The sequence below is a fragment of the Cygnus olor genome, chromosome 3, assembly GCF_009769625.2.
Source record: "Cygnus olor isolate bCygOlo1 chromosome 3, bCygOlo1.pri.v2, whole genome shotgun sequence".
Lineage (NCBI taxonomy): Eukaryota > Metazoa > Chordata > Aves > Anseriformes > Anatidae > Cygnus > Cygnus olor.
This window is the reverse complement of record NC_049171.1, coordinates 77,051,807-77,078,397: the sequence shown is the minus strand read 5'-3', so window position 1 is coordinate 77,078,397 and position 26,591 is coordinate 77,051,807. Positions and strand designations below refer to the sequence as shown.

Here is a 26,591-nt window from a genome sequence, read left to right as displayed (position 1 = left end):
TTATTCCTACATTTTCTCCTCTGAAGCTTTACCCGGCTACTATGCAGTCCTACAACCCATTCACGTAAGGATCTCTTGCCCTTCTTCAAGCTGTAATACCTGTGAGAGGTGAATACTGTCAGCTCTGTTTTGGCAAAGGGCAGCACAGGGAGTCAATTGCCCATATTTTCAAGTGGCTTCTAATTTTGCGCACCTCAGTATTTGGCCTCGGCATTATTTAGTGACCATGCACTACAGTAACAGCAGTGTCCAGTGGATCTAAGATCCATACAGACTTCTAGAGACAGGTAGGCTGCACTCCAGCAGATGACAATGGGTGGCACAGGAGCTGGTATGTCTTGAGCAAGGTGACAGGGTAAGTAAACGACAAGGAAGGTGCAGGGGAATTAACCAGGATTCCTAACTCTGCCCCATATTGCACTGATTAGACAGAATCCTCTTAGAGCAGGCCAAATTAGATACTCATCAAGTCTGAAAACATGTGCTCAATGAGCACTCCCTAACAAACAACGTATGCAAATGACTGGATAGATAATCACATATAAACAGTGATTGCTGCAGAGTAGCGAGGTGTCCCAAGCACGCGTTCTTGTTGCTGACTTCCATAGAAAAGCACTGCAACTCTAGTAAAGCCATTTAAGGACATTTTAAACCTAAAAAGCCAGAGTCGTTGAACCATTCTGATTCATTTCAAGGATGCCAGCTGTTTTGTGCTATCAGTGACTTTCAGCCTTTCAAAAAGACAATCTGCAAGTCTGGGATTGTATGGTCAGAAGCTCACCTCTTTCAGTGTTGTCTGGGGGGGCTCTCTTCCACTCATAGGGAATGTTCTTTCTCCTTTCCTCCATCACATATATGTGAAGCTTGTGCATATTTATTAGTTCAGTGCAGCCTCACTGTTCCTGCTACACCAAAGATTTTTTATTTCAAACATCACCACTTGGTTCTTTGGCAAATCTTCAGCTAGGTTAAAGTGGCACAGCTCCTTTATGATCAACGTGCTGCTTACATGGCAATTTAGGATGGGCAGACACACAAAGTCAAAATGAAAAATTCAAAGCATGTATTTTAATTGCAGCAGTAACACAAACTGTTTACAAAACAACTGTGGGGCGAGCACAAACGGCCAGTATCTTAAAGTTAAGGACATTTAGCATGACGTTTAACAAATAAAGCCTGTTAGGATCCAGGAAGATTGGTCCAGTTGTGCATAATGTGCTCTTTATCAAAACAAACAAACAAACAAACAAACAAACAAACAAAAAACCCCTCTGTATCTTTATTTGCACTACTTTGAACCAAAATAGATGGTAGATAGTGCACTGGGATTTAGTTATCCAACAAGACAGGCACTGAATGTGCCATTTCTCCCCATGTATATGTGTACGGGGCTGAGTCTGCAAAGACGTGATTTCTCTACTAAAACAACCAGAAGCCTAAGACCACATGCCTAATTCTCTGGAAGATTCCTGCCTCCACATACACCAATTAATGAATCAATCTAGTTAGAGATGCAGCCAGGAACATACTCTGAACAGCTCAAAAACCCACTACAGGTTATCTTTGTAACATGCTAGGGGAAATTAAGTGAAATTATAGTTTCTACATATAATGGCCTATTATATACAACCAAGATGTAGCCAACTAACTGAGACTGCCCCTAGAAAGCACTTGGTTGTCACAGTTTGTTCCCTGACACACCAAATTACTTTAGTCAGCCAGATTTAGGGTAACACCATAGTACTCATGGAACTCATACTAACACTGTCGTTGACAAAGAAGTACTTTAGACTCCAGATGGCTTACATTTTTACTGTGTTTGCCAGAACTAACCCAATACTTACAAACAATCAAATGTGGTTATATAAATGATCATATAAATGATTAATTAGGTTATTAATGTTTTTATATTAAAAGTGTAAGTAGTACAAAATTATGTTTGTCAGCTACTAACTCAAACCGCAGCAGCAGAATAGCCATACTAGCTCTGTAGAGCGATCACAACCCATGTATTCCCACGATCACAGGTCATGTCAGCTCACTGCTGCAGTGGACACTTAGCCAACACCCTCTAACACTATTTTTTGGAGTGGATCCCACAAGCAAACCCTTGGATACAGCACTTGGGACAGTGAGCTAGTCTGCAAGACTGTGTGAATGTCTCAGAGCTTCTGCCCATTTGCCAGTGTGTATTAATTACCCTTACCGAGCTAATTTTCTTCCCTGGGACTTAGCTAAAATATTGTGCGTTTTTGCTTTGAATTCTATTAAATGAAACACTAGACAACAGTGAACCTCTACAGCATGGACAACTTAATCTTCTTTAGCACGGACACAAATGTGATGTACAACCCAGCAAACACAGTACCTGACTGATTTCCTGCTTCTGGGGGATGACAGGTATACTTAAAGGGGCTGACAGTGCAGGGAAGGGAACCACACAGGGGGAACGCAGCCCACACTGAAGGAGCACCTGCCCTTGGGGTGACTGGGAAAGGAAGCACTGCCCTCACTAGCCCCTGGGCCCGGCTTCCACAGTCCTAGCAATAGCAGTTATCACAATTGCCAACACAGGAACGAAGTGAGGACTGAATGCGTCTGAACTGAACTGGAAGGAGAAACACCCAAACAGAAACACTGTTCCCTACATCACTGGCCAAGTGTCGTCTGGGGACCCTGGGTAACCACCGATGTTTGTTTTTGGGAAGAGGCTGAGTTTACCTTCATACAGAGCTTTCAGTCAAGCCAACTTCCTGACTGTAAACAAGGCATGAGCAAAGTAAGTCTGATGACGGTAGTTTTAAATTGCCTATAAAGCAGTTCACTGGAAATGTTCAGGAGCCCACAAACCAAAAAAGGTTCGAGACTCCTGTTCTGCTTTATCTTGGTAGCTTTGCTGTTGACAAGCAGAGCAGGAATCTCTGCAGGAATTCCCAGGAGATCAGGCATCCCGAAAGGGATGTGCAGTGGCAAATGCCTCAGAATCACTTCAGTGGCTGATTTATTTCCTTTTCCTTCTTCTTCTTCTTCTTTTTTTTTTTTTTTAAATAAATACTTGAAGGTAACTAATGAATCTAAGCCATGGTGAGGGGGCACAACAGTCTTGTCCTAGCCCAGCCAGACACTGACAGCAGTCTAACAGCCATGAGAAGTTGGAAGGCATTCTAATTTCACTATGAGGTAAATTCAACCGGGTACCACTGTCATCCCCACCTCAGACACCAGGGCTGGCCCTCGTCCGGTGTACCTGGCAGTAAAACTGAAGAGCTCTGCTTTAAGCTCCTTCCCATACCCCTTACAGATGTTACCTGCCCCAGGGGTGAACATGCAGATCTTTGCATAGCAGTGAAAGGCCAGCACGGGCCAGGCCTGAAAATGCCATTCGGAGTGTCACCAGCTGCCCTTCAGGGAACCATGCTTCATTCAGGCATGCACAGGCACCTCAGCCAAGAGGTCACTGAAACTGGCACATTAATTCAGTCATCAGCACTGTGGTCTCTGTCCTGCCTGGGCACTAGGGTGCTCCTATGAGCGCAGGGTAAAACAGTTCAGTGAGCTAAAGCAGCGGAAAACTAAACCAGCCTAAAAAATAAATGTTTCTGTTGGCTCAACATCTAGATCCAGCTTAGGATGTCAAAGGAGTGCCAGTGCCAGCACGAGGAAGAGGGCAGGTGGGACAGGTAGGTATTATCAGTTGACTTTAACTTCTGTGGAGATGTAGCCACAAACACGTCTGAGAAGTAAGTGGCAGATGCTGGGCAGTGAGTCACGTCTTGAACTTAACCAAAGAAGCTCAGAAGTACTAGCACAGGCAGGACCTACAGCAAATGCGCCCTACCTGGTAACCATCTCTGACAGGACAGACAGAGCCAGTTACCAGAAATGAAAACACAACACTCAAAGGCAGTTTGCTAGAGGCTTCCAGAACGTTCACCTTTGGGATATGGAGAGCGAGGGTTGTAAAACACAGAAGGATCCTTGCTGAAAGCAGTCCCTGAAGCCTAAGAGAGATCACAGGAAACGGTGTAGCTGCTTTGCCCAGCGTCCCCAGCAATACAAGGGCTTCGGCGATGTGGTACAGCACCGCTAATAGAGGGACCCCAGCAAAATTTGCTCTGAGGAAGCATAAACAGAGCAGTTCTAACGAGGCTCCTGCAATGTTAGCAACATATTTGTGCAGGGACTGCCAGTGTTTTCCAAGCAATTGCAGGTGCCTGATCTTAATGCTAGCAAGCGCTCCTTTTTGTCTGTACTGTAGCCAGGACTTGTGAGCGTGAGAGAGATTGAATGCTTTGTAATGAAGGTATATTGTAACATTTCTCTCCAGGTGGCACTTTGTTAACAACAATTAGATCCTGATTGATCTTTGAAGGGCTAATTCTTATGTGGTTTGCAAGGGTCCTACAAGGAGCAAGTGTTGAGTGGGGGCACTTTAAAAGTATTAGTGAGAAAAAAAAAGAAGAATAGTGCCATAAGAAATTTGCAATACAATGCCTGAGCCTCCTTTGCACCCCATAGTAATTTGTTCTTATTCCTGTTATTATCCCCTCGGGCACTAATGGTCACTTTATTAATTAGTTGAAAATTGCATTCTAGGTCAAATGGCAGCTTTTTTCCCTCCCATTGTTGCAAATTGCTAGTGGTATGGCCCAGTAAATGGCAGTGTTACTGCAAAATGGGAAAGATCCTTTGCTTTTCAAGATAAAGCCCACGGACCAGCTGCACTTTCCATGACATTTCTAAGCAGAGCATTTCCCCAGGCCTGCTTTTAAGCGGTTAGAAATTAAACAGAACTCACTGTCATTGTTAAGATTTCTAATCATAGGCTGCTACCGTATTTGCTCTCCCTCTCCTCACCCTCCCCCCCATTTTAATTCTAGCTGAGCCTGTTTTCTAAGGTGCATCTCTGCAGCGCTTAGCCCCATTTTTCAGGAAAGCAGGCAGTGTGTTTAGGTGCCTTCATTTATGGTGCTCTAATGGAAATGCTTTAGAGACATCTGCTTCAGCAGGAGAGGACAGATGCTCAGTGACTTCTGAGAAATAAGGTCCTCTCTGTGGCATCTGAAGTTAGAGACTAAAAAATCAGAAATCACTCTTGAAAACATTTGCTGGCTTCTGAATGCAGAAATAGACCAAACTACGGTTTCAGAAAACAAAATTGGAAATTACAGATTTTGTGAAAGCTTTTCAGAAAGAAAACTCCTACTGAGGACAATAGGTGTTTAGCCTTTAAACCGGAGGATCAGCCCACCAGAAGTGAACATCAAAGCAGTCTATTTTCCATTAACTACTTTCTGCAGCCTACTGTGCTGGATGCAATCTGTCATGTGAGTTTGTAGTCCGGCAGTCAAGAAACCTATCAGAAGTCAGGTCTGGGCTAATTTCCCAGCACTGTCCCCCTAACACATCTAAAAGGATGCAGTGAATCTGAAGTCAGTTGTGCAAGACATCTAAAATAAAACATAACCCTTAATTCCTATTTTTCAAGCAATTCTGGCCTCACATCCTCTTAATCCTCTTCTGTAAAGTTACCTACAAATTGATTTATTACCTTTTCTGGTGGACCCAATATAAAACCTACAAAATTCAGGAAAAAAAAAAAAAACACAACATCCTCCCTCTGGCCTCTCAGAGATTTGACTGAAGTCATAAAGAAGAGTGAGGAAACTCTGTATGGGAGGAAGATGCTACAGAGTCTCTTATAGAAACTTCGCACGTTACCCTCACATACCTAGAATTATTACAATTTGTGGATTGACACTGTTCCTTTTTGAAGGATATACCACATCCAGCTCATTGAAAGGCAAATGCATGTCAATCCCCAGCATGATAAGGCTGGACACTCATCCTCTCAAAAACTAAATGCTGAGGGCTGGCACCAGCTGTAGCCCCTAGTTAGCATTACACGGCACAGTTAACAACCCCTTGAATCACTGCGCTCCGGGAGCACAAGCAACAGAAGAGGAACATTTTTTTTTTTGGTCTTTCAGATCTTAATTTCTAAAACAACAAGCTATCAGACTTGCTGGTTTGGGCTCTCTCTACAGACAGATGGGAGTGTTCATCACAGAGAGGGAGGGAGAGGATGGAGGATTGATCAAACAGTAACATGTTAGTGGAAACAAATGCATAATCACAGATTTGGCATTTCTTTCCTACTCCCAACAAGCAAGCGTTAGGACACAAAAGCTGGCTCCAACTAGCACTTAACTTTTTCCTTTTTTTTAATGCTATTTATTAAACTTGCTTGAAGCAAGAATTTCTTACAGAACTATTTGCTGTCAGGAGTTAATACAGTAATCACTAATGCAAAGGAATAAATGTCTGTTCTCAAAGTAAAAGGCAGGTTATTAACTACTTCCATTTGATCACTTCAGGAAATCATTCAAAATGTAACCCTTATGTAAAGCATAAATCAGTCACCGTCTAGACTTGCAGAGAGGTCACGTGAAGTTGCAACATGAAAGCAGAGAGTCAATAAAAAAAAAAAAAACTGTATTAAGTGTTTTGCAACCACAATGGAAGTACAGTATGCCCTAGTTTTTTAAAGTGTTTTTAAAAAACAGAGCTTTTGCTCAAGATGCACTGGCCACCATCTTAATGCTCTGTACTGTCGGGTAGCACCTGTGTAACTGCTCTCCGTCTTTTCTTTGGAAATACAGTATCACTAGTGGACTTCATGGAACCTCCCCTATTTGCTGCATTGTGGAGTCTGTTCTCTTCACAAGGAATGTAGAGGAGAAATTATAAAAACACCTACAGAATACAGGCTTTCTCAAAGACAAAAGTAATGTAATTTGCCCAAAGATGGTTAAGATTCTGAGCCAACCTTATCGCTGTATTCTGTAAGCAACACATTTAAACCTGGTGATCTTTCATATGCGTATTACACTAGCATGAATCAAACCTGAATAAACTTTACACAAATTGAAAACCCTCCAGCAGAATGTAGATTAGAAGGACTAATTACACCAGAGGGCAAAGATGATTATCAAAAAGCAGCACATTACACATTCGCATCCTTTTAGATGAGCTGCATCTTCATCACAAGTGAAAATTAAGGATTTCTCAGAAAGTAAATACAGAGCCTGCTGGACTTCGGCTATTAACAAACAAACCTACCCTTGACTAGAGTAAAGATGTATCTGATAAAGGTAACTCCTGAATGGTTACCTTGAGTTAAATTTCCATGTGCCATAAATGTTTCTCACACAAGCTTCTCTTTCACAAGTTTCTCATCACAGTTCTAAAAATTATGACTGCTTTCACTGAACAATGACATTTTGAGCTTCCTATGGCATATTTAAAAATCACATCTGAAGTCAGAGCAGTTCATATAGTGTGGCTTTGCTCTTTAATATGAGTCCAAAGACCAGCTGCATAGTTGGTTACCGAATGTTTAAGATTGAGTGTATCATTCTCTGTTTAAAAGCCTTCAGTTATCAAGCATTGTCAGATGCATTATATCTAGGACTGGTTTCTGTGTCTAGTATTTTGTGTGTGTTCTGGGACGGAGGACATTAATACACTTGAAATACCTACGTATTTCAGACTAAAGTTCATGCCTAGATTAGGTACACTGCCTTTGAATATGTAGCTTTTTATCTTGTGACCAGTAGTAATAATAGGACATTCAGTAAGTGATTTAATTACCAACTATGGCAGAATAAAAAGTACCAGCACAAAGATAAAAGTCTAAAAATATAAGAAGCTGTATATATCCATCTTATTCTCTTCTTTGTTTCCCTAGATAGTGTATTTTTCAGGCTTGTGAATGTAGCAGATTAACAAATCAAATCCTTTACCTTTGTGGGGACTAGTGAGCGCTACTTCAAAACGTAATCAATGCAGAGAGTCTTTTGATGATGCTTATTGATGAAACAATTTTGATATCAAATATGAACACCTAGTGCAGGATGCAACACTGTGTGACTGAAATTCTGCAGTCAGCACAGTTCTTTGGCCCCAGTCTCCATCCCTATTTGTAGTATATAGAGATGTGGGAGACAGAGTTTATTTCAAATGTATTAGAGAATTTTCAGTTGTGCACTACCATAACTCTTACTCATTACAAGATCAGGGCCAGTACTTGGTTTTGATTCCTAACCTCAACAACCAAATTTTTTAAGCCTGTAGGGTTTTTTTTCTTCATACAATAAAGATATATTTTCAAGGTTAGCACAAGTGAAAAACAACAACAACAACAAAAACACAACATCAAACCATTAGTCTTTAATTCTGAAATAACACAAAAAAACACATTTATGTTGATGTGTTCTCAGACAGAATGCTCTGCCAGATGCCTCTTTGTCTTTTACAGACAACACTTCATATCATGATGTGTTGAGCCCTACAGAGCCCTAAGAGAACTACAGACTTCCAGGTAAGAAATCCTAGCCTTTGAAGACACTGTAGGTTAAACTTAGCACCTTCTGCCCTACCTAGGACTTCAAAAGCAGCAGAAGCTGGCAGAGCCCTAAGAATATCAATTGCAAGAACATCATCTTTGGCAAGAGCTTCCAAGTTTTGAACTAGCTTTACATTTGTAGCGTGTAACTTTGAAACACAGTGTACTCAGTAGCCTAATGATGGGTGAGAAAGGTCTCGATGTCAGCTGTAAAGTCTACGAAAGCAATGAATGCAAGCACTTAACTACACTGAGATATAAAAAGACACTTTGCTGGTGTAGCTATTTTCAGTTTTTCAGGCTGTTTTCATCAGCAAGCAATCCCACAGGCCATATTTATGATTTTTTTACACCGTCCAATTACTACAGTACCTATTACAAACTTTCTGACCACCTGTTCTGTTTGGGTCTTGAATCCCACTGTCATGGAGCAGCACGTGCGGGCTGCTCCACAAGGGAAGGCAAAGCAGCAGTTGACAGTGCCAGTGTCGGCAGGGCAGCGGCATCACTGGTGAGGGTGCAGTCCCACAGTACCTGAACAAGAGCTGGGCAAGTCTGATAACGGTAACCATGTTCGCACATGTAATCACATGTTCTTGTCCGTAATCACTGTACAAGACCATGGTGATGAGGCACGTTCATTTCCTGGGGAAACCAGGAAGTAAGATGTCTTCCTGTTGGTCACTACTGTTGAGTCACAGCTGACTGGTGTTAATCAAATTACCAGTGTTAATCAATATTCCCTGAATCTTCTTTCAGAAGAGCAGCTAATAAACACACAATTCACATGAACATTTGATGAAAGTCAGCTGCACTTCACACGGCTGAAGATAGTAAGCAATATAGCCAAACAAGAAATAAGAAATGCTTTCCTTGCATTTTCTTTCCTTCACAAAAATAGATTTGTTCACTTCAAATCCATGCCAGGTTTTTTTTTTTTTTTAAAACCAATTCAAAGTATCCCTGCAGTCCATATATTAAGGAGACACTATTAGATTGGAAGCTTTAAGGATATTTCCTTGTATATGACAGCCTTCTACAGTCCATAAGCTTTACAGTACTCTAACCAATCTAAAGTTCAGTGAGGAAAATAGCACTTCTGTGTTTCAGCTTCCTGCTTCTACTTTGATTCCTGATGGGAAAAAAAATTTTGGCTTGGAAAAAAATAATAATAGCAGCTTCTGCTTATGGTCTAACCTTAGGAGGAAAAAAAAAACAACCAACAAACTCAGAGAAACTAACAGTTCTTCAGTGGCTGGGATAATTATTACCAGCAATTCACAATATACCACAACAAACACAGCAAAACTCCCACTCTAACTGTATTTAATTTTATTGAGGCCAACAGAAATCTTTCCCCATATCAGAACCTAAAGGAGAAATTACTAGCAAATTCTGGCACACGGTGACATTCTTTTCAAATACACCATTATACAAAACAAGATTCCTGAAACTAAAGAACTTTCCATAAAATTCAGACCACACCATTCAAAAGGTTTTGGGGAAAGAAAAAAAAAGGAAAAAAAGAGGCAGTACAATTACAGTCAGTTATAAATCAAGATAAAAAGGAAGCGGGAATATCCCTATCACAACCGGATCCTTACAACGCATATCAGACACTGCATCATGTAAAAATTGTGTCTGCTCACATTTTTCATAGAGTTAGAAATTCTGTGTTGCTGCCAATTTATTTGTTTAGATGGACTGTTGCTACATGCAGGGTATGAAAGAATATATTTACTGTGCTACAAACAGAAAAAGGAAATAATACAAGAAAATAATAGTATCAAGTTATATACATCTGACAATACTATTCACTTTGACATAACATGTATACTAAATAGGAATTAAATTCCACTGACAGTTGGCTCAAACAAATTACCTGCACAAGGCCTAAGAAAATACATTAACTGAGCAATAATGGACTAAAACCAGCAGAGTTTACATTAGTAATCACTATACCATAAGGATAAATCTAAGTTGTGAAATAGCTATAGTACTGCTTATGAAAATAGATTTCAAAATGAGAGCTAAATTTTCTCTTTGGAATATAAAAATAGCATGTTTTCCACATGCTAAACACTTCTGAAGACATTTGAGCATGATTATGTACTATTCTAAAATCACACATCTCAAAAGTATTAAGAAAGTCTGTGTGATGTGTAAGACTAGTGAAAATCAACAGGAGATACCTGATTGCCCTACCTGTACTCTGTCTGTCCATTTACTTGTATCTCTCAGGACTATCTAGTATAGAGTGAAATCGTGGCTCCACAAATATCTGTAAAAAAGGTATCAAAGTTGTCAACAGAGAAAAAAATTTACACGTGTGCTTCAAATAGCTGTCACTTATAAAAACATGAGTGCATTCAACGTGACTGTTAGCTTTCTCTTAATTTAGAATTTCTGCCAAAGTCACACTGGCCAGAGGCTCACACTGCCACTTTTATTTTGAGGCTATCTAAAGATAGGTTTAAGGTCTGACATAAACCTTAAATGTTTCAAAAATGACTCATTGCATACGGAGGAGAATTCTAGGTATTCTAAAAGAGGACTATGTATTTGACTCAGCTCTGAAAGGCCCCAAAGAACAGGACAGCTGCAGCAGTTTTATACATATAAACTGATTTCAAAACTAATCTAGAGTGTTTCAGCAGTGTTTTTACCCTTTTCTCATTTTCTGAGACTGAGGACCTATGAAAGTAAGTCAGGTTACAGAAAAGTATGACTTTTTTAACCCTGACATTAATGTAAACACTTTAAAAATACTTTTTTGTTGTTGTTCAAGACTGGGCAATTTCATCCTCATATAGCATAAAGATTTAACAGAAGAGGCATAACAGTTTTGCCAATACAACTAGGTGAATTAAATTTCTGCAGCCTTTTAACACCTAGGACTGGCTTCTGCTTTTTAGGCATGATTTTTTTATTACAAATTTTTTAATCATTGTATAACTGTGTCAATAACATTTTTATAAAGTGCTCCAAACAATACTGTATGAAGCCTAAAATACATAAGAATTGTTTTGCTACATTCCATAATTTACTCCAGTAAGCAATAGTCTACAAAAACAATGTATATAAAATAAAACCTAACTGAAAACGATGCATGATAAAATTCTGATTAGAGCCTTCCCACCACCATTACTGAAAGTTTTTGTGATCTTCAGCATATAGCCTTTCATAAAAACGTATCTTGTTCTCTTATCCATTTTCATTCACTTCCAGTAATAAGTAGGGTCATCTGGGCGACCTAAAAGACAAACAGTTGTGAGGAGCCAAATAAGACACACCAACGTCAACACTGAAAAAATTCTAATAACAAAAAAAAATACAGTGAAAAGCTACAGTACTCAACTGCTCATGAAAGACACAAATTAATGACATGCCTGAAAGGCAAGAAATACTTAGGGTAACATTTTCAGTCTCGTTTTCAGAGTGTTTTCAAAAGTACATCTTCAGATTTACAGACGTCTCTGAAAAACCTGTCCTAATTGTTAGACATTTGAACCTAAGTTTTACTATGTGAGCAAGACTCTGTGGACCACATTTTTTGGTGATCTTTATATGACTGAAGATGCAGACAGGCATCTACCACAATTTTATAAAGGTTGGAGCCCCTTGTTTCTCTTTTAGAAAAATTAGAAGAAAATGTTGATATATTTGATTTTTCCCCTCTGTTTTTCTGTTTGTATTTCTTCTTAGTTGTGAATTTCCTTAGACACTTCAATGGAATTTAGAGACAAAAACAGGCGTTAGACAATTTCAAGCCAGATAGAAGGCACAGAATATTTCTTTTACAGTAACACAACAGTAATCCTTAGCTAGAAATATTACATGTTCTGCAGTACATAAAATATTGATATTTTGATAAGATACACATTTCTGGTGTAATCTACCTTAAATAGAAGTTAGGGCCTGATAAAGGGTAAGATTTTGTGGTCTGTATTATGTAGGTGATTAAAGTATCATAATGATGCATTCCAGGTTCAGTGACTTATGTACTAACTACCCTGGTCAGCATTTGTGCTTTAACCCTTCCGTTATGCAAATCTTAATGCAAGCATTAAGTTCTATTGCATCTACTACTCTCTGTTAGTAAGGTTCATGAGATAGTTTTCAGATATAGATCTAGTTTTCAAATGTTTATCATAAACCTGGCAGTTATACAGTTAGAAGCATGACACTGAAATATAGTTTTTGTATCAGTAAAATCTAGCATTATGATCTTGAGAACTATTAACATGATACTCAATGTTATTCAAAACAAAAAGGAAAAATTAGCCGAGACAGTGGATTTTCCAACATAAGTATTAACGCCATGGTTCTCTGAGTACCTACAAAGTTTTGTTCATGTGCAACACCATTGACATTGGTGAAAGTCCTTCAAGCAAAATAATTTCCAGGTCGGGAATGTAAAGAAACTTTAGGAAGTGTTCTTACTACTCTGAGAAAAGCTTCCATGTCAAAAAAAAAATCTATCACAATTCCACATAAGGTATTTTAACGCAATTTCAAATAGTTCGGGTTGTAGTAGTATTAAATAAATTGTGAAATATATTTATTTTCTGAATGCTTTGTCAAAGAACATGACAACTAGAAAATCTGCAATTTCTGACTCAATAACTTATGCAAGAATCAGGTCAAAACGTCTTATCCACTGGGCACACTAAAAAGTTTGCTGATTCTTACAGAGATTGAAGAATAGGAAAGTGGAAAACTTCTAAAAGCTGACTCCTATGAAAATCTGCAAATCATATCAGATTTAAAAACATGCTCTTAACATTTTGATTCTTTTTTTTTCTGCTGCTCAGTCTTTTTTGTGAGTGGGAACAGGACATCGGGCTTTCATTTTCCTTTCATCATATACTTCCTATACAAAGGAGAAGAAAGTTTTTTACATAACTTAATCTATCGAAAATGCTGAAGTACAAAACTGAAGATAGGGTGATTCCAAAGCACATAAACAGAGGAAATCCCATCAGTTTCATAAACATCCACTTGAGCCAGCCCAATTAAAAGACCACTACAAATCCAAGAAAAGAATGAAATTATTGAAGATTACATAGAAGGATACAATTTTCAATTAGGCTGTTGAGATGCAGATCAGTAAAGAGCTAACTACAGTTTTAAGTGTCACCCACTTTCTATGTGACTTAAGTGTTGACATTTTTTCTCTCTGATACAATTTTTACACTTCATGATTTAAAATGGGATTTGTACATAACCGCCTATTTTTTTTTTTTTGCTTAATGACAGCGATTAAGCAAAGTACCTCTGATTGTTTTAACTGAATGGGTATGCAAATGGAAGACATGAGAAGGATGTTGTAAGCTCTTAAAAAAACAGTTTCTTAAAAAACACAAGTACTGTGTTTTTTACACTGTAATGCATGAAGAGGGGCTTTTGTGGTATCAATTTATCAATATAGGATCTGACAGTGCTGTTAAAAACTGCAAATGCTCTGTTCTTTCATGCTCCTTTAGTATTATATAAAATTAATTTGAAATAAAGTTAATAATTAAATAAGTTTATTACTGAAATTGAATCACAAAGTGAAGCCTACCTATTTGTTAAGAAAGGTTTACAAAGATAAGTCTTTGAACTAGAATTCCAGACAGGGACAAAAAGCCTAGTTCTCCTAAGTATTATTTATTGCAGTAGTAAAGCGTGACAAGACTTAGATTCTTTCTCTCCTCAGCAATGATGTGGTTCATCCCGCACATTCAGCTGAGACAGAACTGCTTAACTAAAAGAGCCAAAAGCAACAGCAGCTTTTGGCTCTAACACAAAAGTACTGCATTTTACAGGAAGGTCATTTTGTTTCACTGGCAGGTGATATTTACAATCAGTGATGTCATCTTTCAAACTTTTCAACGGGTTTCTGTAACAATGGTACAACCCTTAAAATTAAGATATAATCTACACAAGACACAAACCACAATTCAACATGGATATTCCACATGATTCATGGTGTGCAAAGTCCTATAGAAACATATAACAAAAACGTGCAAAACTTATAGTCAGGAATATCTAATGATGTGGTCAAAATACTTCAGATCATCCAGTGTCAATATCACAAAATAACGTAGATATACTTGGACGCTACTCTACTTCAGTTGGTACCTTTAACTTAAGTTTTAGTGATTTTGGTCTCATTGTAAGCTTAGACTTAACATGACAAGGGATTAATTAACACCCGAAATACCCTCAGCTTTGAGTTATTTCCTTTGCAGTCGTATGGTTCAGTTACTCTGTAAAGTTTGTGAGAAGAAACTTTCAGAGACAAAATGACCCCAGCAATAACTATCTCAGTTTGATAGGTCATCACATTTATTCTTTACCAAGGAGGAAGGTGGAATCTTCTCCTCCGGTCTGGATGTCCCGATCTATATTCTCTACCTGGAGGAAGCAGGAGAGGAGTTAAATACTGTCAATTAACATTAAAAGAGGAAAACAAGAACTTATTCAGACAGTCTGCAAGAACAAAAATGTATTTATATTTTGAAAAAACAACATGTTTCTCTCCAGTTGGTATGCAATCATGGACAGTATTTTGAGATGTTGAAGGCTAAAGCATATGATGGAATTGCTCTTCTTCTTCTCCCACAGTTCCATCAGACAGAGTTCAGGTGTTTACCTTACCACAGGCAGATCAGAAAAGCTATAGCCTTGCCAAGTCCTTTCACTATTTCTAATATATTAGGGTATTGTCAATTTTAACCATTCATATACCTATTTCAACTGGTCCTATAGACACTATCTTTACTATGTCTTTCTCCTATCTTCAGCTCACTTTTGTGCTTTTCCAGACAGGTTTTCAAATACGAGTATGACAATCATTGCCCAAATTACTGATATGTTTAAATAAAGTTATAGAAGTATATGACAATATATAGATAAGCTTAGACTTCCTTTTGTCTATCTGTTGTATATTGATTTAGACCTAGGTAGTAATTTGTATTATAAGAGAAATAAACGTTTATCAGTTGGACTGCTGAAGAGAGTGACAGAGATACATGGCAATAGTGATTTCCATAGTTCTTAGTGCTCAGTTTATTTTTAGCTATTTGCAGAATGAGGTGACAATGTGATTCAAAACAATATACGAGTGGTCTTAACTGATAATTAATGAAGTTATATCTAGCAACAGCTAGCACTTGGTGGGCTGTTTTAGCCATGAACCTAGAATTTAGACATTCTTTGTTACAAACATCTCTGGTACCTCAGGGAATACTTTTAAATGCAAAACAAAAACTACCAAGACCTGTAAAGCCAAATTTTTAGATGTTTTACTGCTCAATAACAGAAGCCTTACCTTAGCTTTAAATTAGATACCTAGAATCTGTTCAACAAGCATCATAACATTCAGGCACTCAGAACAGAATATACAAAACTTAGCACGCTCATTGGGAAGTCTTCTAAATTATCAAACAAGAAACGCTGCGGATAAAACTTCTACCTCTCTGAAAGGCTTTGGTGTCCTGCTCTGTTACTTGGATGCAATCTCTCAATTTGTGACACATGGCCAATAAATTTATTAAGAGAATGATTGTTTAAAAAAAGGGCAAAACAAAAAAACAAGCTGAATTCCTGTCTCTCAAAACACAGTTAGAGAATTAGATGCTAATTACAACAGATTAGAGGTTAGTATTCACCACAAAATGAGAGATACCTAAATTTGATTCTTTGTCTGCCTGAAGGTATTGAAATTATCATTTCAAAGAAATACTGCTGCTTCTTAGGTTTATACTTTCTGGTTGGAGGCACTCTTTCCTCCACTGTTAAGTCGAGCCATTGCCACGAAATTCTTCAACATTAACTGGTAAGAGTAAGCAAGGAATGCCTAATCACTGGGTTCTTTTCTGACAGAAGATATGGGTCCCATGGTTACTGTTCCATTAATTTTTAAGGCATTTTATCCAATGATTTATATATTATATGCAACAGCAGCAACTATAGCAGTATAGCATGGGAAGATAAGGGATAGGATTGATAGATATCAATAATATTACTAGGAAGTTTTATCACAAGCTATCATGGAACACAATGTCTGCTTTTTTGATCCCCCCCTTTTTTTTTCCTCCTCTCTGTGGTGAGAGGCACACGTACCAGAGACAACAGCTACGTAATGAAGCAAACCAAATACCTGTCTTAATACTAAGAAACTTATGAAAAAGGGAATTCTCTGAAAATGTCAAAAGTCTTGGCAAGTCAGTTTAAAAGGAACTCTAAAACACTGCAGGATTATTTTGTAATGACAGATATTTTTCTAATAGATCTATTTTATTTACAACAGAGACATTTAACTGCATTTATGGCATCACATTTTAAGAGTGTCCTGAGGGTAGTAAATAAGGCTTAATTTTGCCAGTGTAGAGGAACACGTAATATTTTGATAAAGGAATTGAACCATGTTTATAACACAGTTCAGTGCAGTTACTATGGAACATATTTTATGGAATTCATCTAGTGGTGAGATCTCTGGAGGTGATCAGTGTGCCTACAAAAGTGATTCCTGAATAGCTGGATTTTTGAGATGGTCACAATAACAGTGATAAGTTCTGTTTTTTGCTTACACTGAACATGAACACTATATTTTAGTATTTGCTACCTAAACCATCAAACAATTTTATCCGTGAATCAAACGACAGTATCTCACTCTCAAGCATATAACAAAAGCAGCTGAAACACATTCAAGACTTTACTGTATTTATTTATTAACACTCCACACTAATCGCATCATCAATCTCCTTTCAAAACTTCATTTGGCAACACAGGAGAAATTTAGGCTCTGAAGACTTCACAAAATAACGTATCTTTCTTAGACACTTCTCTTCCTTTGGGTTATTTTCTTTAATCTATGTGTATATGCTTTAATTTGTAATAATGAGGAAGTAAAACTGTATTAATATCAGCTCAGTGGTGTTATTCACAGTGATGCTTCATTGAAGCAGCTGTTCTGTTCAAGAAGTGAGAACGGTGAATGACTCAAGATTAATTTCTGTCAAGACAAAACAGGACTTCATTTCTATTACCTAAGCAATAACCTTGAAGCTGAGACCCTGATGTAGAAAATCACTTAAAATGCGTTTAAATTTATTCCCATGCTTAAGTGTGTTATTGAAGTATGAACTAAGATTTGCAACCAAAGACTTTAAACAGACATTTCTGTGCAGCTGTGCTGACTTGTTTTAGACCTGTTACAGTTTTAAACACCATTCAGCTGAGACCAAGCACGGAAAGTTTAAATACGGCATGAAAGATTTTTTCAGAACATTGTGAGTAAATGAGGACTTCAGATAATAATGCTACTCCACTTCACCTTGTAGAGTTAGTTTCTGCTAATGGTACTACACAACTCAAACTGATAAAAGGTTTGTTACTGAATGCTGCGAGCACAGGGTAACTACATGCATACAAACACAAACTGCATAAAGAAACAGAACTGTTATATTGCTGATAGAGACAATTCCAAATACACACAAAGTTTTTACCTTGTGGTTGAGGACTTCTCCAGAGGAACCCCCTCATCTGATTATGATATGGAGGAACAAAAGAACTTCTGTGTGCTTGTTGGAACCTGGGATTAAATTCTCTTTGCTGTGTTCCTGAAAAACAGTATTTACTATCCCACTTCATATGTAAGATTAAATGAAGAAGAAAAGAGAGCATGTTCTTTTTTGGGAAACAACATTTCTTAGATTTATGCCAAAATACTTATGCTCAATTATTAGGCTGACTACAGTTTGGAAAAATAATAAGTATGGTTCTTGTCCTCATTTCCATCTATACACATCATGATTACAAGCTGTTAACAAGTGTATTTAGAAACCAGATCAAAATTTTATGACACAGATTTTGAGACTGCAGTCATTAAAATGAAACAGAAATCTCTGTCCAAATTGGAATCACAAATCATAATTAAAATGGTTAAGTACTGCTCTCAAGCATTAGCAGACACTAACAAGGTTTGGTATCGTAAATCACCAGCACCAGTATGGTGTAGTACAACATCAGAATTGGACAGAAGTGTTGTTGCAAGATGCAGAGTACTAAACTAGAAGAAAATCATTCTGTCTGTTGCAATTTGCTCAATGAATTCTGAAGGGGTAATTTTTATTCTCACTGACATCATACTTGATCAGGTATTAAGCAGGCAATAAACATAATTCCAGCATAAACACTCTATCACATGATGTTCAGCTAATTCAACCATAATGCAATCATCTGCTCATGGCTGAACCAGATCAAATTTGTAGTGTTAGGTGATTCTGTCGTGCATAGATCGATTCCTATTGAAAGCAGAACCACACCTCCACCAGTAGACGCTGAAACTATAAAGCAACAACATATACAAATAAAAAGGTCCACAGTTTATCTAGGTTATCTATCACGTATACATTTAAAAACCATCAAAAAACCTTCCCTTTTCTCACATAAGACCAAAAAGCACTCAAGTTTATAAAGTGAAGTTGACATACAAAGGGGTGCTAGAGGTTCTTAGTGTTCTGTATAAATATTATCAAAAGCTGAGGACATACTTTTGCTTAATAGAAAAGACTAGCAGATTATGCCCACAGTCTTATCTGCATTTCAATAACATACACATTCTATGTAGTAACAACATTTTAAATAGTAATAATGGCATTTTAAAATCTAATAATTACAACGTGATTAATTCAGTGTGTGACTGAACCCTCAAAAGCCTCAACAATCAAGTTGATCTGTGAATGATGCTGAAAACATTTTAGATGTTTTTCACTGAGAGCCAAGCAGATCAGTTGGGAAAACTAATGTCCTTAGTAAACCAAGACATATAGCTGGAAATAAATTAGCAAGGTCTTAGGCAAAAACCCTTCTCCACGTTGCCCAAAAGCTTGCCTTTGTTTTGAACTGTACCAATCAGTCTTCAATGCCTCACTCAGACCTAAGACTATCATAGCTAAAATAGCTCCCCTGAGGGAAAGGAAGAAAAAACTGAGTCATTCAATTATTCCTATAAAAATAACTTTAGTCACTGAGTAAACAGCAGTGGTTTCTGTTACTGAATAGTATTTTATTTACTGCATCTATCTCACTAGCTATATATCTAGATGAAAATATTTCATCCAAACTTGGGTAATCAAATTCATATGAATTCTGAAAAGCAGGAGGTATTCTCTTAAATCCCTTCTTCAGTTTCTTGTAGAAAGACCTTATGATTTACTTAGTTGGACATGCTTCCTAAGTAAATGCTGCTGCAGTTAAAGGATGATTGAGCTTATCAATAATATATTGAGAAAATTAACATGATGCCAACCTGTGACAAGTCCCTTCCCTCTTGGTCTGCTCTGTATTGTTCTTTTCTTCGCCATGCAAGCCTTGCAAATGAGTGACTTCAGGTTCTGGAAGGGTGTGTACAAAGACTCCTGCAGACAACAGGGTTAACATTAATGACCGTTCTGCTTTTCTCTCATCAGGTGTAGCACAAATCAATCACAGATCTAACAACCAAAATAATTTTCTGAGTCCACACTCATACATGCATGAAGGTACCAGGTCTTCTGGTTCACATTTTTCAGGAAAGAAAATTAAAACGTTTCATATTAAAAGTGGATTCTTGGAGAGTTGAGTAGGGGTGCAGAAAGAATGCTTTTTCCTCTCTTGGTGAAGTTTGTTTTTCTCCTCTGCTCACATCTGTAAATTACTTTCTTCCCTATTCTATTACCCTGCATCTGCAAATATACCTAACTAGACTAGATTAGGTCTATCAACAATACAATACCTCAGGCAGAGATAATTAAAGGCTCCACATAAAGACTGACAAACTGATGGAAAAACTCACCAGTGAAAAAAAATCAAAGCATCTCATACATTACAAACAAAACTTAACACAACAGTAACACATCGGCCCTAACTCCAGACAATTGTTTCCTCATAAAATATGATCTAGTCTAAAGAGATATGGAGGAATTAAATAAGCATTTACCTTGTGGGATGAAAAGTTATGCTGTCCAAAGGACATGCCGAAACTCTTTGAAGACCCAATACTAAGAGATGCAATACATCTTTAACTTTTACTGGTTTCAGGGAACATTGAAGAAGTGTCTTAGAAGTGTTAGATCTTAGAATATTTTTCTTTGCTTATTGTTTTGTACTGGGCATGTGGAAATTGTGCAGATTGAAAAGAATTACAAAAAGGCAGACTTTTAAATATCATAATTTATTTTCATAAAACGGAGCTGATTTTTATGAGGATGATAATCCCTTTTTGCAACCAACATGGTGGCTGGGGAGCAGTAAGAATGGATTACAGGATAAGGTAAAAAGCCAATAGGTGTCAAGACTGGAGCAACTAGAAAGGTTTCTTAAGCAGAGGTAAGAGTCTGAATCCCTGAACCCCCTTGTGAATTTTTCTAGCACATTTTTTGTGCTCTTTAGAGATGGAGCCTCAAACACAACCCAGAGATATTTTTTTTCCACGCAGACTGAGTACAGTCTGCAAAGAACTCCCACTAATGGGAAAATCCTTTCACTGTATTCTTGGGAGAATAAATTCAGAATGTGTTTATGAAGGTTGGATGAAAGACATGATCAAAAAAGGACAAAACATATCACTTAAGCTGACCCTGTTAGGTAATTTGTTTTTAATTAAAAAAAAAAATGATTGCAAACATACTCCATTAGTGAGAAGCACAATAAAAAGACTAATGAAGTGATAATATCATTGTCTCACTGCTTTATGAGACTATTATATCCAATTTTCTGTGTGGATAAACAAACTAATATGATTACTGTTATGAAAAACAGAACTAGCATAATAAGAACTTGGTATATTTTTTAAAAAACAGTATGGCTATTCATTATCATCAGAAGCTTTCTATTTTTTATTTTTAACAATTTCTAAGGCTAGATAGAGATGAATTACACAAAAAAAATGTCCACAAATATATTAACTGCATTTAATTTTAAAATTTATTTTTTTGGTACAAGAATCTGTATTAAGCAAATGCTACGATGTTCAACATTGTTTGTACCTATGTAAATATTGATGAAAATTACAGTAGAAATACAGTCTTGGTTAAAGTTATTAACTATATTTAAACCATCACAGTCAAAGCAACAGCAATTCTGAGATCTCCTGAACTCCCTGAAGTAATTTAACTGTCCAGATCTAATGTACACAGAGAAACCCTAGGAGTTAGCAAACAAGCACGGAACACCAAAAGGAGTAACTTTTTCCTCTTACTTATCTTTCCAATAACAAAACACCCGCATAGAATAACTTTTTTTTTCTTCCCTCTGCATACAATGCTGTAGCTATCATCAGGTTAGATTTATGGTGCTCAAGGATAGATTGATAACAAACAAGTGCTGAAAGATCTTGGCTTCCAGCAGTACGTTTAGCTCTGCCAGGAACTAAGGACCAATTTTATTTATTAAGTTGAATTTATAATAATAGGAACAACCAATCACATAAACTTGTTGCCTTGCCAGTGTCCCTAACTAAACTGGCATCTCTTGGCAATTCTCCCCAAACCAGACTCTTGCCTTTCAAACTGATAAGCTGCAAAACTATTTTATTAGTCTGGGAACACTCTCTGCCATATATGTACCATAAAACTGTACCTAAAAAATAAAAGTTATTTAAACTGCTCTAAAATTTAATGGGGCTAGACTATTTTTTCTCCACCATGGAACAGTTTATCTAGGGTTTGTTTAAACTAGAGCATCACGCTTTTTAAAAACCTAACGTAGATATTCTAGTTGATTAAGTCAACCTCCAGCTCTGTTCTAGGGATATAAGCATATTTCTTCATCTCCCTTCTAAGACATGCTAAAATATAACTTTACCATCAGGATCTTCAAATGTTAGATAAAGCATGCTAGCTATCATACTTAATATGTCTCAGCCAATATCAATTTTATTCAGATTTATATATGTATTTTAAAACTAAATCACCAATCTGAATATCTACTCAAATGGAAAAGTAACAGTTTCACAGAGATTTACGTAGTCTTCTAGTTTTCCATTTATTCTTTAGATCCTCTACTGTTCTGCCAAAGTTCTACATGAAAAACTGGATGAACCACTGGAACAATCCAAAATCTAGTGAAATCAACGACTGATCAGTGGGAACCACAACATTTGGATAGAAGCTACAGTCCTAATCATACAATTGACTCCGTATGGAAAGGATTATCATCCTCCTGCTGAAAAAGAAATATATTCCACCCACCCACATGTGTTCCACTCATCACGCCAGTTCAGGATGTAATCTAATTAGATACAAAATTGGAAAAGCAAACTAATTATACCATGACTGATATTAAATGTACGAGGTTAATATTATTGAAAAACAAAATCCTTTTTCTCTGTAATAATTTTTTTTGAGCCTCAAGTGATATGTGTAAAGACAGGTAAAAACACTTTAAAAGGTAAAACTTTCAGAAATTATTAAATGATATGGGTTTTCCAGTTCCACAATGAAAACAGAGATGCAAATCTAAGGTCTTAAGAGCTATCTACACATGTTAGTAAAGACCTTCCCAAGCTCCCCTCCATGTTCTCTGTACTGGTGGGCCACGAGCCAGTTCTCATCTAAGGCTTCACTGGTGCACTAATGCAGCACGGCACCTGGTCGGGTGGACCCCACCTCTGATCATGGCCACCTTAATGCATCACGTATGGCCCATAGCCTGCAAGACTGCTGCTACCTAGCTGCCTTTACCAGTGCAGGCATATTTTAAATCCTACCAGTTTTAGGTAACATAGATAGCACGCAAACGCAAATTGTACAAAACCCCAGCTTCTGAAAAATGGAATTGAGTGTTAAGTACTTAAACACACAGGAAGTTACTTGATGGGATTCTATTAAAAATATCTATCTATCTATATAACTTTCTCTGATTTCCAGTTCCCCCTGGAGTTCATCAAATCTTCATCTCATATTTATGTTCCTTAGTACCTTTGAAAATATTACTCTTACATGCTTTAAAAACCATACCTAGTATGCTTCTTTAAAATACATTCATATGATTTTGCACAAAATCTTATAGCAAAAAGATTTCACTAATATCTCAGTATTAGAAAACTGTTACCGTAGTTTTCATTTTTTGAAATTGACAACCATTTTGATACTTCCTTGTATTATTTTCTCAGAATTGGAAACAAAAATAAAGGCAAATTTATAGCTTCCAGCATAGTACCAGTATTTCTAACTTTTTACGTTGTTTGGTGAGAAGGATGAAACAGGAATAATTAAGAGAGGAAAAATACAAAGGAAGGATACAAAGAAAGTAACAACATTAAAATTTATGTATATAAATATGGACAAATACCTTTTTTCAAAAAAAAAAAAAATACAGAACTATCTAAGAGAATGTAGTTACTCACATTGCCTTCCAAAAGCTCCTCCACAGAGCAACTTTGGTGTGACCGCTGGTATTTTTCTTGAAAAAGTTTTCCATCAAACACTTTCCAAGGCATCAAGTCATCCATTCTGAATGGAAAGCCACAGGCACTATTGGCCATAAGCAATGTTGTAAGGCCACGAATAAAGACAGCACCAAGATGTACAGCTCTGGAGTCCACTTCCATAAGCTGTTAGCATTAAAAAAGAACAAAAAAGTAGACTTCACAAATCAGGGAACATAAGCAATTTTAACATGACATAACCATACAAACAGCAGAGCAAATGATAAATAGCCCTGGAACTGTGACAACGATGGTTTGCTATTGCACAGTAGAATTCAAAGGATACTGTATCTAGTTTTATTAAATAAAGTGAAAAAAGTTTGAGTTAACAAACACAGCATCATACTCAAGGTTTTTTTTTTTTTAAAAGACAGATACATTCAAAATGGAAACTGAAACACAAAAGAAATAACTATTCTCTATAGCATTCTCAAACATTAGCAGTTTCCCAAAAGAAATTCTGTTAGTGGAATGCAAAAGCATGCGCTGGGAGTATAAAAAACTGATTTGCACAGTGATCCATTGCCCTTCCACAGCTTGATCAACTGATATATGTTACAGCACTTAGAAATCATTTCAATTATAAGATTTGACAGGATGAAGTTTATTGTGCCCAGGCTTCAGAAATCCTTTAAATACTTGAAAATTTCCTCTGACTGAAAAGCCAAATTATTTCTCCTCAGCATGGATGTCTCCAGAAGAAATACAGGAATGGTATGACAGCATCCAGAAAAACACAAAGTGAGAAACTCAACGAGACAATTAAAACTTTTGGCCAAAATAAACTTGATGGGTGAATTTGAAAACCTGTTGTGGCAGAGTATAGCAAACTGTAGAAGTCTTGAATCTAGTAAGTGGAAAACTGGGATTTTTATGCATTGTATAGGCAGCACAAAGCTCCTCAGTGGGGAATGCCTCTTCTACAGTCTGTACCAGAGCAGTCTGTCAGGACTAGGAGGGATTCACAACAATGCGGCCATCGATACGGTAATCCACAGCAGCTGTTGTACCCTTAGAGTGCAGTTTTCCTTCAGTACAAATTCTACCAGCATCCATAACAGTCCAGAACAGAAAACACAAAGAGGTGGCTCAAATTTGTCTCAACCGTGGTTCCTGGAGAGCTGCGAGTTGTTTGTCTGAAATGCATTGGAAAGCGTTGGCTCACCATTACCAACCATAATATTATCTTATACTTGAAAAGGTTCCCAAGAGACTTACAGGTATGCACACACACACTCACTGCCCTATATATACATATAAACAAAAAGATCATAGCATACAACGCAAAATATGGTATTAAAATAGATCAGAACCTCATCCCCGACACCCAAAGTCCACATAATAAAACCAGAAAACCTTTGCTAACAACACAAAGCCACAACATATGAAAGAGCCAAACAGTAAATAGTTTAGAAGAATATAGCCAGAACCAGGTCAAAGACATAAGCTTTCTGTATTATTCAATAAGCGGAAGTCAGTTAAAACACAGACAAGGGGCAGTACAGTTCCGTTAAGCCACCTTGAAGAGAGGTGTACCTTCATTGGCTAGTTTGTTTATTTTTTTTCCTACAGTGAAGAAGCAAAGGAGGACTAAGAGGTGATGATGCAGACAAAAGATACGAGGTAGGGTGTCTTGAGCCCTGCCTATCCAGAGCCCTCTTGGAAGAGGAGCTGCCTCCAGCAACTCCAGGAGAGGCATCAAGGGGACTAGCAGGGCACTGGTCCAAGGTGACACCCAGTACCTGCAATTCATCCAAGAAAACTGCAGACAATCACAGACAAACAGAAAAGGACAGAAAACAGGACCTAATTTGAGCAGTCATTTAGAAAATGAAAGGCCCATCCTTCATCTACTGTGATACTTCATACTTCAGTAAGGAAGACCTTCTTCTCCTCCCCCATTACCCGCTTTAAAATAAAAGCATTTTCAGGATGGGAGGCTGAAACTCATTTTCAGGCTGTGAATTTCAGGAAGTTACTGCCTCCAGCTGTTAGTAATCATCTTCCCAGCTGAGATCAGTAACTACATGCACACTTAAAACTCTCTTGCTCTGGCAAGTAAAGCAGGTTTTTACAAAGCACTTTACAATGCTGAAAGGTACTTAAAAGAGGAATGTGGTTAAATGGACCAGTATTATTTGTACTAAAGTAGATTGTAAGAGTCTATGCAGACAGTCATTAGGTTGCAGCTGAGAGATGCTTAAATCACACTGACTCAGTCATTTCTGATCACCTGGCCAATTCTCTAGACCTTCTTCAGAAACTAGTTCACGTCAGTTCATGCTTTCAGATGGAAGCTGTTTGGTTTGTGACTGAAGGGAGACTTTATGAGTGCAAATCCAGTGAGGGAGAACTACTGGGAAACTTCATAACTCCCTTTTTTGTAAACTAATCCAGCCAGGGAGTTCCTTCAGGATGTATGTACCCCGGTCTCCTTTGCAATGCAGCAATAAATTGAACTTCAAATAACTTCAATAAAATGCTTTGACAAATACTAAATAACAAGTACAAAATAAAGGTGAAGTTTTGCTGTTTAAGCTATATGGAAAATGGACATATCAAGCTGAAATTAGCAGCAGAGTCCAAGAACAACAGTTGCACGCTAATCAGCTGCATCAAATTTGGCCAAATTTGTGTTGGTATGACTCATACAACCAACATTCGCTTTAACATAGATACTATAGATATTTATTTTTTATTCCCTGTCACACAAATCAGTATCTT

At 37.4% G+C, this 26,591-nt stretch overlaps 1 protein-coding gene across 3 annotated transcripts in view; it reads right to left on the bottom strand.

Annotated features, from left to right (window-relative positions):
- Positions 1–9,732: 9,732 nt before the first annotated feature.
- Positions 9,733–26,591, bottom strand: part of FAM120B (family with sequence similarity 120B) — a 61,187-nt gene continuing 44,328 nt past the window's right edge. For 2 of the 3 annotated variants that reach the window (XM_040551875.1, XM_040551874.1), the window contains exons 7-11: positions 23,787–23,993; positions 19,710–19,818; positions 17,905–18,018; positions 14,752–14,809; positions 9,733–11,660 (exon numbers count right to left, since the gene is read on the bottom strand). In XM_040551875.1, coding sequence (XP_040407809.1) covers positions 11,648–11,660; positions 14,752–14,809; positions 17,905–18,018; positions 19,710–19,818; positions 23,787–23,993 — 501 coding nt within the window. In that variant the 3' untranslated portion in view covers positions 9,733–11,647. Of the gene's footprint in view, positions 11,661–14,751; positions 14,810–17,904; positions 19,367–19,709; positions 19,819–23,786; positions 23,994–26,591 lie in introns of those variants that run through there. The other variant, XM_040551876.1, reaches the window with a different exon arrangement.